General features: G+C 38.3%; 1 protein-coding gene across 1 annotated transcript in view; it reads right to left on the bottom strand.

Annotated features, from left to right (window-relative positions):
- Positions 1 to 1,716: 1,716 nt before the first annotated feature.
- LOC140159362 (protein smoothened-like) overlaps positions 1,717 to 14,433 on the bottom strand; it is a 29,052-nt gene continuing 16,335 nt past the window's right edge. Inside the window, exons 6-13 of the mRNA XM_072182809.1 lie at positions 11,543 to 11,762; positions 10,967 to 11,090; positions 9,821 to 9,913; positions 8,909 to 9,017; positions 7,656 to 7,847; positions 6,102 to 6,256; positions 5,183 to 5,308; positions 1,717 to 4,653 (exon numbers count right to left, since the gene is read on the bottom strand). Of these exons, the coding sequence (XP_072038910.1) occupies positions 3,599 to 4,653; positions 5,183 to 5,308; positions 6,102 to 6,256; positions 7,656 to 7,847; positions 8,909 to 9,017; positions 9,821 to 9,913; positions 10,967 to 11,090; positions 11,543 to 11,762 (2,074 nt within the window). The 3' untranslated portion in view covers positions 1,717 to 3,598. The remainder of the gene's footprint in view (positions 4,654 to 5,182; positions 5,309 to 6,101; positions 6,257 to 7,655; positions 7,848 to 8,908; positions 9,018 to 9,820; positions 9,914 to 10,966; positions 11,091 to 11,542; positions 11,763 to 14,433) is intronic.

Here is a 14,433-nt window from a genome sequence, read left to right on the forward strand (position 1 = left end):
CTAGTGATAATAACCATACAAATTGGACCAAAAAAAAGAAGCAACCCAGCGAGTTTCTAACCATGGCCTACCTATCCTAGAATATCTGAAATTGACCCGCCTATCCATTTCTGAGAATCAGCATCCGGACGGACTGAGGGCAATTTAGCTCAGCATAATAACGCAAATTAGACCCCCATAAAAAGTAGCACGCGTTTCTGACCATGGCCTACAGTTTTTGTCAGAGAAGAACGGCAGTTGTTTACATTTTGAGAGCGTACAGAGCGTAAACACGGAAGTGGGGTTCTGATTGGCTGATTCAATCGTCTGACAAACAACAGACCGATAATCTGATTGGCCGATTATGCATCAAAATGTTGGTCGTGGCAGCTCGGCGCACGTGAAGGGAACACAAAGCTCTGCGTAGGTCGCTCATTAACAGGGCGCTCACGTCAATCTGAGCAAAGGACTGCTGTTCTTCTCTGAAACCCAGTGTAGTACCTATCCTAGAAATCTGAATAGTGATGTCACTCTGCCTGTCCATTCAAGAGATACAGTATTCTGTGGTACAGTCATTGCAAAAAACTCAACTCCATTTGGCATCGTAGATCAGACTGCATATCACTTATTTTGCAAGTACATGTACTTGCAAGTCATTCAGTCTTAATACAAAAAACCAAACTGTTGTCTGCACATGTATGGGTATGTGCAGAGAAAGAGTAGGGTTGGGTTCATAGACGAAAAAAATATACCGATCATTCTTTAACATGCAAGAAGTACTCCCGCTTTAAATGTGGAGAATTTTTGTATATCATTTTGTGTCACAAACTGGGGTACCTTTGTGTTACATAGTAAAAAATGAAATGTTTCAAACATTTTACCTAATAATCCTTTGGCTGAACTTTGCTGAACATGGGGATTTAAGGAATAATTTGAGGTGATCATATGTAGCAATCTCCATCGCTATAATTACATAATTTCAGATTGTTTAAAAACAGTGATCACTACAATTACATGAATATACCCGCCTATACCCGGTCCCTTCACTCAACTATTCAAATTTAAGGCTGTCATTGTTACATTTGTTTGTTGTTGACATGTCGCCAAAATATAAACATTGATGTTGACAAAAAACTTTATTTATGAAAAATACATCATAAAAATCATGCAGAAGTCTGATCCTCACTTGATTTCCAATATATTGTGGCGTGTTTGAAGATGTCAAAACAAATTTTGTGGACAGTGCAAATTTTGCAGTGTATGTTAACGCTTGAAACATACCTCTTTTTCTACAATCTTTTAGAATGGTCATGTTTACATGCTTAGTTTTGAGTGAGTATAGGGACTAGACTGTTAACACTTTCATACGATATGCCGCCAGAGGTTGCTCTTGTCAGTCCAACTTTTCATCATTATAGAAAAATTATTTAATTAGTGTACATCGTGGAACATACTCTTTGCATGGCTGTGCGTGGTAAGCTGGTGTACGCAGATAACCTCGCTAATATGGGCGTGTTGAGTAGCGTTGTACGCTCGTGGATTAGCATGATTAGTCGCGGAGTAACAAGCGTTGTTGAATGTTCCATGATGTAAACGAATTAAATAATTTTTCTATAATAATGATATTGAAAACAATTCCACAAATTGTGTGATCAATAGATAGAAAATGGATTATTGTAAACTGCTGTTTTAGTGTGCAATCATGTGTAACATAATTATATTGGCACATAATGACACGATCTGGTCCATGGAGGCCAAAGGAGGCATTTTTGAAAATTGAGTTACTATAATTTTTACCTTATACAAACATTGGGCTATCATCTACTGAAAACACCAAAGGTCTAGCATACTTGGTTCTTAAGTTATGAAGTTGTTTGATGTCTATTTTCTTACATGTACGTATTTTATTGTTTTTTTATTTCATATTTTGCCTTTATCTTAATTTCAAATTTGTGGTCTATGGCCTCCATGGACCAGATCGTGTCACATTATGTTCTTGTGTTGTTTTCATATTACATGGGCTTACAACTTTTTCCCATGATGCACTGCATATTTCAGCCTCTCCCTAGCAACCACCGGAGGCACATCGTATTGTTAATCTACTGAATACCACAATCATACATTGTGCAACTTTTCAGTACTTAGTTACATAATTAATAAACATATACCAAATTACATGGTATATTGAGTTGATATACTGTTTGAATACATCTTTGAAAACAAATAAAAATCCCATTGCACACCTCTTCAAAAACCTGCCAAATATCAAAATAAAATAGCACGATGCATGGGTACCATAACAACCATCTTTATCACCAAGTGAGGCTTATGCAGATAAAAACGATGTATACGTATACTCACTCACTATTTAATCAAAAGTTCTCCTGTAGGCCATGTTCCTTCTAAGATCTTATATGGCACTCAATTTGGCCCACAAGAATTTGAGAAAAGTAAAGATAATAATACGAATAATTTGGATTTAAACTTAAGCGTTGAGTTTCATTAATTGAGCAAGGAGGTAGAGTGCAAATTTTGCTGCTTAGGACATTGACCACAGTAACAATTTCGATTGAATAAACGCCCTCATACAGTGACTGAGTGACGAACATGCTCGAGTGAATCCAACTTACTGTCATTGGCTGGGATTTCTGATGTCTTTTGATTGGTTTGATCAATATTTTCGCTGGCCACATTTTGTCTTCCGAAATCAAGATCGCGTACATGTAACTGCTGTTTTCATTCAAATGACAGTGTTACTGTAGTCATATATCAGTCATCGCAGATAATGCAAGAACAAAAAAATGCTTGTGTGTATCGATTAACACATGTCTCACATACTTATCCTGGTATGATTAACATTTTCATAACATGTTGGCAAAGAGAATTTATGAAAAGAAGTGAATCCAATCGAGAGGGTTATAACTGCTATTCCAGTAGAAATCCATAAACCCTCTAATGGAAGACACCCGGCCCCCAACTCAACACAAAGGTTGGCAACCATGAGAGTTACCAAATCTTTTAAAGACCCCCTTTCCAATGATTTTTCATCAAATTTACCCCCCTTTTTCATACAAATATTTTGTGGTTTTCAATGACTAGAATTTCAAACACCCCTTTTCAGTGACACTAAATATTGACATAAAATTACTGGATTTTCCCAAGTACCCCTTTTCTCCAAATTTCGCGGACAATGCAAATTAAATACCACCTATTTTGCTGATTTCACTATTAAATTTCGCGGACTGTCCAAATTAAATACCCCCTATTTTCCCAATTTCACAGTCCTCGCTACTGGTAAAAAAATTACCCCTTTTCCACGCTATTTGGTAACTCTCATGGTTGTGTTGAGTTGGGGGGCCGGAGGAAGACATGACCTTAATCTCCCAAGCGGGGGTGCAGATTTCAAACGGAGTCACCCAATTGAGGTAACCCCATTTGAAATTTATTTTACACCCCTTGTGGGGAAGATTAAGGTCATGTCTTCCATATGGTGTACGGATTTCAACTAGAATAGCCCAAATCGAATTGGAATAAACAAGCACCGAGTGTTCTATTAATTGGCAAGTTAATAATAGCTTGTTCATGTAAAAAGAAAATAACAAAGAAGAATCACACATTTCTAAAGACCAGAATCAAACATATACTGCCCCAGCTGACCACCATGATGGGCCATAACAAACTGACCCATCGGATGGTGACCCATCGCTTGATGTCCTCCCTGAATAGGCGGTGCCCGCCTCCTGGCAGCTATTGAGTGAGGTCCTGTCTTGACCAGTCCAAACTGATGAATCTCTTCCGGTGTGACTGACCCACACAAATGAGAAGGCAATTCAACATCATCATCAGTCGATTCATAGTAATATTCGGAGGTACTTCCTAGCGTACTAGCAGGAGTAATAGTACCATCTGAGCAGTCATGGTGGCAGAAGTCCTCCTGAGTGTGTGAGAAATCATCATCATGACCTTGTCCATGAACAGGTGGTGCAACTTGGGCTTGTTTCTCATGCACCTGCTTCAAAGCATGTCCGTTGAATAGAACATTTTCCTGTCCATTGTAGTTGAAGTAACCCTGAGTGCAACTACACGGACAGTTCTTTTGCAGACAGTTCTGCTGCGGATAATCCTGGAGGTAATCCACAGGATAATCCTGCTTAATCCCATTTGGAATATCTTGCACAATTCCATTGGGATTAACCATATGATGATAACCTTGTGTGCAGTTATCACGGTTATCAAATCTTGTAGCAGTCTCTTGTTGCTGCAATTCAAGACTTTCCTGAATTAAATCGTTTTGTTTATTCGACAACCCTGGTTCTTCCATCTGTCCCGGCATGAACTGGAATTCCTCGGGGCTATTCTCCCTGCTTTTACGGAATCCCTGGATGAAGTCCACAATCTGTTTATGTTCCTCCTCTTCTTCCTCCTCGTATCTAGCCATGGCCATCTGATGCTCCTCCTCTTCCTGCTCCTCATACCTGGCCATGGCTTCCTCATCCTCTTCCTCAATGAATGCCATGGCAACAGGCTGTCTGTTATTGGTTGTGTGATTGGCATGATCAAATTTGACTGAGTTTCTGCTTCTGTGTTTAGATCTGTGTTTGCTCTTGCGAGAATTGCGGGGAGGAGGCTCTATGACTACATCTGCTTCCATGGTGTTGCTACTGTCAGAAGATTCTGCAGATAACACAGGCACATGTACAAGGTACAATATTAATGCAGGAATCACAAGCTACATCGTAAGTTTGTTTACAGTGGTTACATGTTGGTGTGAAAAATTTAAGTGGTCAAAGCGCTCACAATAGAAATGACTGATTACAAAATGCAGGTATATCAATTGAAATTTAGAGAGTCTATTCCCTTCTTGGAAATTTTTTTTACCAAATTCTTTGAAAATATTGTACATTATGGATTTAAATCATAACTTCTTAGATTTGCATCATTTCCAATCTCCTCACATATCTTAATTGTGTCTAACATTCTCTTTTAACCAAGCAAATAGGCTGCCTCATTCTTTGTTATTCACTAGCTTCCAGCTTGTTACATGAGGCGGCAGGAAGCAGGTTTTGTAACAAAGCTTTAGTAACGTTCACAGGTTCATGGATTTAGTTCTACTGCTTTTTGACCAGTGTATCTATTATTAGTTTGTACACACTAAATTTAATATTTTTTTGAAATGAGGTATACACATAAGACAAATGTTTACCTGGTGATTTGGCAATAGAACAAGCTCCTCTCCTACTGAGTAACTTTGTAGGTACTTCATTACCCCTGAATACAGATGAATCCGATGACCCAAAGCTGCCCTTGGACGGCAGGTCAAATTTCATACCTGTCAAAATAAGGTGCATCGATAGTAGTAAACACTCTAAAAAATCTTCTTTAAAGCACTAGCCCCCATCCACATGAATGAATGACGTCCATTATAAAATCATTATTCGCATTTCACAAATGTAAATGCCCTATTTAGTAAGGTTGTAACCCATTTTACACCACTACTAAATTTCAATTCCGAGTGCCCCATTCATTTTACACCACTCCTAAATTTTGATTCTGAGTGCCCAACCCATTTGACACCACTACTAAATTTCAATTCCGAAAGTGCCAAACCCATTTTAAACAACTACTTAATTTTAATTCAGAGTGCCCAACTCATTTTACACCACTCCTAAAATTTGATTCCGAGTACCCCATTCATTTTACACCACTCCTAAATTTTGATTCCGAGTACCCCATTCATTTTACACCACTATAATTTTGATTCCAGTACCCAACCCATTTCACACAACTACTACAGAGATGCCAACATTAACATCCAGAAAATAGGGAGGATTCAAACAAAAATAGGGAAGTTTTCAAAATCTTCATTGGCACAAGTATAACTTGTCAGAAATAGGGAGGATGCCAAATTTGGGTGTCAAAATGGACAAAACGGTTTACAAAAATAGGGAACCTCCCTCTAAAATAGAGAGGGTTGGCATCTCTGCTACTAAATTTCAATACCAAGTGCCCAACCCATTTTAATCCACTTGCGTTATGATTCTGTTTGCCCAACTCATTTTAATCCACTTCAAAAATGTTAATCCAAACACTAAATGGCCATGATGACAGGAATTCAATCTTACCAATAGCATCATCATGTGAGGCTTCTTCAAAGCTTACAGACAGCCTCTCATGTTCCTCCATTCTAGCAGCCGTGCCTTTCTTCTTAGCAAATGCCTTGGCTATCATTCGACTCTTTTTCAACTTCAAGGGCTCATTGATGGGCTGCCTTGTAATTCTGAAAGTGAATACATCGCCATGTCTTGTTACAAGCATGCACTATATAATATGCAATGTTGGTGTTCCCCTATTAGTACACATTATAATCCAAGACTATTGGCACATACGTTCTGCCTTAGGGATGAAATCAAAACTCATCCACTGGTTGACCGGCGGTTACCGGCTGTTGAACCATATATTGTTTAAAGAACAATAGAAACCAGCTCAAAATGGACAGAACTGCCTGGAACCGGTGGTTGACTGCCGGTTGAGTTTTGATTTCATCCCTTAACAAATATTTCTTTCATATGGTTTCTCCCTTACAGGTCAATTATAGTCGGAAGGGTCTTAGTCCAAAAACCCAATAACTTAGAATAAACTCTATTACCCTTACCCTAAACATGACCATGAACTTTATGTTATCCCCAACTTAAGCCCTAATCCTAACCTTAACCATAAATCTGACTATATTTCTAACATAACCTATCCCTAACCCAAATGCTAAAGCTAACCCTAATCCTGACCATATCTCTAATCCTAATCTAAACCCTAACTTGAACCTTTTTTGGACTATGGGGCCAAAGCATGGCCCATTTTCTCTCGCTTAAAATGCCTTAAATCCCAACATGAACCTTTTTTTGGACTATTAATGACCCTTCTGACCATTTTTCTCAATTTTACAAAACATTTTGATACTGAACAGCCCTCAAAATAACCCCCGGCATCCATGGCATTTTGCTGTGGGTGCCCATCCCCACTGCCGTAATGCCCTCAAAATATGTCCTTTACCCAAGGCAGTCACTTGCCGTGCCCTCTAATGAAGTTGCCGTCGGTGCCCCAGCTCCATTATAAAATCATCTATCATCAGACTGTTTGTGTGTGTTTTCTTCACTTTTGAGAAATAGCCTTGGTGCCCTTCTCAAATTTTCAACAGTTGCCATGATGCCCTCTTGAAATATTACAAACTGTCGTGCTGCCTTGCCTTTTCAGTGAAAATCCAAGGCAATTACCAACTTGCCCTAAAAAAGTTGCCGTGCCCCTTCAGATCCTTAATTCGAGGGCTGATACTGATCGACACCAATTGACATAATCTGTGCTTCACTTTGATTTAATTTGTTTGGTTGAAGTGCCTTCATTATACAGTCACCGCACTGTGGATGTTATGAATATCCTTCAATATTTATATCAGTATGAAGTTAACGTCTGCTCAGGCCCGTACGCACCATCTCCCCCAAATTTGTCAAAGTATACAAGAAGTCCCAAAATATAACAAATTGCCTGAGTAGCGAGCAAAAATTTCAGTTTTTACGCTTTTTTGGTCAAAAAATGTCCAAATTTTGGGAAGAAAGTTCACTTTTCACGAAATTGCCCCCCCCCCCCCGGAAAAACATCCACTTTTTCAAAATCTTCCAACTTACTTTTTCCAAAAGCGCTTCCAGATTGCAATGGTGGAAGCCGTCCACACCCACATACTCATGGCTATCCCGGCACCAAACATAGAAAACAGGTGTATTAATACCACGCTGAGGCTTGGTCTTGATTGAATGGAACAACTTGGTAATGGGCCATTGCTATTGGTGCCACTCAATATGGTTACATTAGCTTCACATCTGTATGAGGAGTAAAGATAACAAATATATCAAAATTATTGGGCTAGAAAGATCAGTACCGTAACCACTTGGGTATAAGCCCACCCCCCTAGATCACAGATTTCACTTCAAAAATGGGGGTGGGTTACGGTAATGAACAATTGACCAACTGGTGCTTTTGAAATACACATTCAAAAGCTGTATAAAGTTAAAGTATGCAGTATTTGAAATCATGCATGAAGTCATTACTCCTATATACATAATCTTAATGAAAATAATTCAGGTCTTATGACCTGACCAAAATATGAAGTTTTTGCAACAGCACTGTTATCATTTTTGATTTGAGTTGCACAGATATAGTTTTGTCATGATAAAGAATTATGTATTAAATAAAATTTTGATTACTAGGGGTAGGCTTTTCAGTACCACTTGATATAGAAAAGCCTTTGTACTTGTTATAGAAAAGCCTTTGTACATTTCATTCCCTCAATCACAGGTTAATTCCAGGCTGATTTCAGCACTGATCAAAAAGTAGGTGATCTGTTATATACTTGGACCATGAGCACATTTGGTGAAAATTAATATGGCTTGTATGAACAGAGCACTATACTTTGTTCACTTGTGTACATCCATATCAAAATGATGCACTTGTCAGCTGCTACGTGTGTCTCTTTTTACATAAAAGACAAGAATAAATACCAGACTCATCTCAAGCGGTGCATGGTCACTTCAAATCATCTCCAAATCACAAGATGCAGGAATGCAGAACACATTCCCAAACCATGTGACTTGGGGTGATTTGAAGTGACATCCACTTGAGATGAGAATGGTATTTATTCCTAGCTATTATGTGAAATGAGACACATGTAGCAACCCACAAGTGCATCATTTTGATACGGATGTACCAATTAGGCCTATCAGGTGTAATAAAACAACTCTGGATTAGCTCTGTTGTGCTGGTAGAAAGACATCAATAATAATTATTTTAATTATGTTCCTTGTTTTGGGCAATAAACATACAGGACTCAATATAAGATAAGACAAGACAAGACAAGACTAGATAAGATACTGTAATGACTTACACCAAATAATCCTGGAATCCCTTTTCCCATTGTGCCTGATGTGTGAACTCATAGAGATGGCAGGCAAATGTAATAAAGACAAATGCAAAGGCCAGACTGGCAAATATACCTGCAAAATTATTACAAAATAAATCGTTATGTGTCTTGATAATTACCATTATTATGTATGTAAAGATCTTTACCTTTATCAATGCAATATAGCATACCAACATGGATGGAATTGGGAGGGGATCGATGCCCAGAGGTGGTGTGGGGGCCCGACTCAAAATACAGGGACAAAATCCAAAAAGAAAAAGTCAAAAACATTTTTATCTCCTTAAAATTTTATCACTGTGCCAACGTGTTGTGTCCTTGGGCAAGGCACTTTATCCTCATTGCCTTCGTAGGTACGTGTGGTGGGGTGGGGATGGATATTTGTATAGTTGTTTGTTTCAATGTTGCAATATTGGCGCTGATTAAGCTGCTGCCTGCAAAATTCCATTATTTCTGTTTCGGTGTGATTAATGTAAATTCTAGAAATTTGATTATCATGGGTCACCATTAGAGTTTGAAATAAAACCTTAAAGGGGCATTTCGTGATCCACAGCCTCATCCCCCACTTTTAAAAAAAAAAGTTGAGATTTTTGTATCACTGGAAACCTCTGGCTACATAACGTTTAGCAAAGATATCGTGAATCTGGTGCACCAGAACGAAATTACAACGCATTGTCTATGGAGCAGTGTAATACACATAATCATGCATAACTCGCGAACGCAAAATCGGAATTAACTGAAATTTTGGGAATAGGTTTTTTTCGTAGATATCTGACATAAATAGAGGATGCTAGGATCACGAAATACTCCTTTTACTAACTGAATGATTTGTGTGTTTTTTCCAATTCAACTGAATGTCCATTGGTTTAAATAACTTACCAATTCTGGCAATTGTTCCTTTAATACGACTAGCAGCTTTGTCATTTAGTAAGCCAGGATTATCTCTTTCTAAGTTGCAAAGTGTTATAAGACCTGAAATGTGAAAATAACAAAAAATTTCAATTTTAAAGCATAATTTGCATTGGAGCTTAGTCATACTTTTGGGTGCAAAAATTCCCAAACTTGTATGCCCCCCCCCAATTTGCCGAAGTGTACAAAAAGTCCCAAAATTTCAGACTTTGTTAGTGTAGCGAGCAAAAATGTCAAAAAATGTTCAAATTTTGGAAAAAAGTCCACTTTTTCAAAATCAGCCACCCCCGAAAAAAATCCTGCATACGGGCCTGGTTCCATATATATATATTATCAGCAAAAAGGGCCAAAATGAATCATTACAATTAGTAAAATATCTCATTCTCGATCATGAGAGGATGTACCTTCTGGGTCAGCGTACTTTTCATGGAATAACATAATCGTGCGAACTACATGCCCAAACCTTGACCTTGCCTAGCGACAACCGTATTCAAAAACCGTGATTGGTAAATTCTCAAAAGCTGTGTTTGCGCCGTAAGCATGTGGTCTTTGAGTAGTACGCTTGACGCAAACATTTGTGTGTACCCAAATTGGCTCTCAAGGCTGAGAATTGGGTATTTTGCCTGTAACTTAAGCCCAAAGAGTTCATTGACTCTACAACAGCTAGCTAATTAGCAGGCTACATGTAACTCGGGTCATTTTCTGTACCTAAAAGTAGAACCTAAAAGGTTTTAAAAAGTTGTCCTGTGTGTAGAACCTAAAAGAGTTCTACAAAGAACTAAAAAGGTTCAGTTAAGGCCAGGAACCATGAAAAAGGTTCTGTAAACTAAGGGCAGGAAGAACCATTTTGAGGGTTCTTGCAATTTCTAGACCCATTTCGTCTTCAGCTGTCCTGTATGTATAGAACCCCTAGAACTATCAGAGTGTTGACTGAGCATAAAAATCAAGTAAAATAGCAAGATATATCCATGCTATATTGTCCCAATTGGAAGAGAAGCAGAATCCAAAATGGGCTGATTTTTCAGAGTTTCATTCTCCGTCACAATTTCACCTGACAATATTTTTCTGAGAGACAGGTCTATCCCCCCTGTCTGCCACCCCCTGGATAGGACTTACCATTTACAAGGAAGAAGCCACCAACAGCTAGCATAGCACCAAGTGGAACAAGAACAAACCCGGCTCTGTAGTAATGATTCTGATATCCCACAAAACATATCCCTGCTACGGAATCACCATCCACCTGAAACAAAACATATTAACATCTTTGTAAAAAACAAATCGACAATTTGTTTGATGGGACCCAGGCTCAAACAAAATGCTCAAGCCAGGCTAAAAAGCCTATATAAGCATGCTGGCCTGTATGGAAAGAGAAGTGAGAAACAGATTTGAAGACAAAGAACAAGGAAAAGAAAGCCACTCCCAACAATCAGGTTAAAAATTTTAATGTCAGCCTTATGGATGGTTAAACTTAAGAATTGCTAGTGTACATTACATTTCCATAATACTCCAGTTGTTGACAGAGCTGCACAAACATAAATGAACAATATTATTATTATGCCAAAGAATTTATTTTACTCCAAACTGCTCTGAATGTAGGGGAGAGCGGGGAGTGTTCGCCCTAGGGACAGGTTCGCCCACCCGGGGAATTAAGTGATGGCAAACTTAGGTGACATAGGTCATTATTTAACTTACCTCGTTAGTTGCTAGTATTATCACAACCATTACCAATGGTATAGTCCAAGCAGCTATGTGCATATATGCCGTTATACCCTGTAATACATCCCTAGGTGTACCCAGGGCTCTAAAGGCCAGATGCCATGCTAATGCTAGATTGACAAACCATATACACCCAGCTATGATGAAGTAGTACACAATGACAAAGACGATCACACACGATAAATTCTCTCCCTCACTGTTATAATGTAAAAAGAATTAAGAGAGGTATGTTAGGCGAAGAAAAAAAAAAGAATTAGAAAAGAAATTGCTGTGTTGCCCTTAAAGGAGTATTTCGTGATCCTAGCATCCTCTTTTTATGACATTTTTCAGTAGATATCCACGAAAAAAGCTTATTCCCAAAAATTTCAGTTGATTCCGATTTTGCGTTTGCGAGTTACGCGTGATTATGTGCATTACACTGCTCCATAGACAATGTGTGGTAATTTCGTTCTGGTGCACCAGAACGAAATTCAAATGTCACTATATCTTTGCTAAACGAATTAATCTGCAAGATATTTTTTGTACATAAGCATTATGTAACCAGAGGTTTCCAGTGATATAAAAATCTCAACTTTTTTTGAGAAAAGTGGGGAAATGATGCTGTGGATCACGAAATGCCCTTTTAAATGGGAGAAATCAAGATGGTCAGCCAGTTGATATATATTATTTTTAACCTTCAGTTTTTAAAAATCACCCAAAATATTAAATAATAATAATCCATCAGAAATATGGTAGATATCCATATAAATGTAATATTCTTGCTGATTGGCAGTTTATGGTAGCAATGTAATGGTTAAAGGGGATTGAGATTTGACTACAAAATCATAATACTAATCACATAGAGTGTCCGTCCGTCCGTCAGCGCTTATCGGCGTCTGGCGTGTTTTCGCTAACGCGCGTGCTTTCATGTGCGATATCGCGTCTTGAAGCTATCGCAGAGTCGCTTGGAGTATACCGACGGGCGCAGTGCAAGCATCGGAAAGCATTACAGTGTGGTTAATCGTGCAGGCATCTCATCGGATTCCAAAACGGCACACGTGCAGAGGCCTATTAGTAGTTTAAAAGGTCAGGGCAAGTAGGCCTATATCGCTAATTCTACAAAATCAGGTGCCAATCCACTGTAAAAATTGAAAAAATAAAAGTTGTTCAAAAAGACCTGCTTTTTGTGTTTTTTAAGAGTAAATGTATCACTACTTTCAAAAGATTGCCAATTGCCATATATGGGTAACAGGTGTTGGGTAATTAGAGATAGTCACAAGAACCACCCAACCCGAGAACCGCGAAATCTAGTATATTATAGTAACAATCAGGGCTCGAAAAAATGTTAATTTCCCGGGAAGCAAGCTAAATTTCCCACAATTTATAGCATGTTTTTATATACAACAAAGACACAATTTCCCTCCAAATACCAGAATTTCCCTCCAAACACCAACATTTCCTGGGAATGAGCTTCCCAAATTCCTCACTTTTTCGAGCCATGGTAACAATTAACATATGATAAATGATGTACAGTAAAAATGATAAATATTTAGCCAGGTCTTTATTTAGTGGTCTTTAGTGGGTTAAGGTAGAAAAAAACATACTCAATCTCGTACTTCTTGGAAGTCATCATTATTCTCATCCATAGGATTTATATACTAAAATTTACAATGGGTTTATGAATTCCAATGGCTTAATGAGTTTAATAAGATGTGATGAAAATGTTGGTGAATGCCCTCAGGGCCTGTGTCACAAAGTCCTACAATGCGGATCTGACATCTGATTTACCACATGTAATCCCCTATTAAATCAGGTGTGATAATTGGCAGGATATCAATGGGGCCAAATCTTCCAAATCCATTTCTAATTTTCTTCCTGTCTTTTTACCGTTTTGTACTTTTTTTTTACACTATTCCATTTCAAAGTTTCTTATCACCCGCAAATTCGTGCTACTGATGTAAACACATCTTCATGAATCTGTATAATATGCAAAATGATGCTTTTGCACAACATCAATTTTCAAAATTCAATACAAACATTGTCAATTTGATCGAGATATCAAACAATTGCAAAAATATATATACAGGGTGTCCCAAAAGTCTCGATACCTTTTTAAACCTTTGTATCTTTAAGAAGAAATGGTATACAAACAATTTGAAAACATATTTGGAAAGAAGACACTTGGGCAATTTTTTTGGTACCAAACGTGCCCCCTTTTGTGCCTCCGACTTAAAAATAATATTAGATGAATGTATAGGCACATAACGCGTAGTACCACACAGCAGTCATTCCTTTTCTGAACATTCACAGATCTTCTTGGGCTTGCTGCAGATACAGCAACTTTATTAATGTTTTGTGTATCGCCTTGTCTTCCTACGTCCATAGCGCACTGAATCACGTACTGATCCTGTCTTAAAGAATTTGCTGACAATGTTTTTATGCAGCATTTTGATGGTGCTCGAGCATGTCCAGTGAGTTGATAATGTTCGTTGAACTTCTTTTGAGTAAGTTTGACCGGGCCGATTTCGTTTCGGCATAAAACCATAGAATGTGAATTTGTTGTTGAATATTGTAAGTCATGTTGATACAACGCCATTTATCACTTATTCATGCATACAAAATGTCAGCACTCTGCAAAAACAAACCGCTGAATGCGCTTGAATGGAATGGGAGGGGGGGTCACAGAGCAAAACAATCGCTTCAACAGGACGGTGCGACTCCACACACAGCCAAAGTGACTCTCCAATGGCTTGAAAATCGTTTCCATGAGAAGATCATGTTCCTCAAAACTGATCAAACTTGGCCACCTCATTCTCCGGATTTAAGTCAACCTGATTTTTTTCTGTGGGGTTTTCTCAAAGACCGAGTGTATAGCACAAAACCTCGCA

The sequence above is a fragment of the Amphiura filiformis genome, chromosome 8 (genome assembly GCF_039555335.1).
Source record: "Amphiura filiformis chromosome 8, Afil_fr2py, whole genome shotgun sequence".
In the NCBI taxonomy this organism is placed as follows: Eukaryota; Metazoa; Echinodermata; class Ophiuroidea; order Amphilepidida; family Amphiuridae; genus Amphiura; species Amphiura filiformis.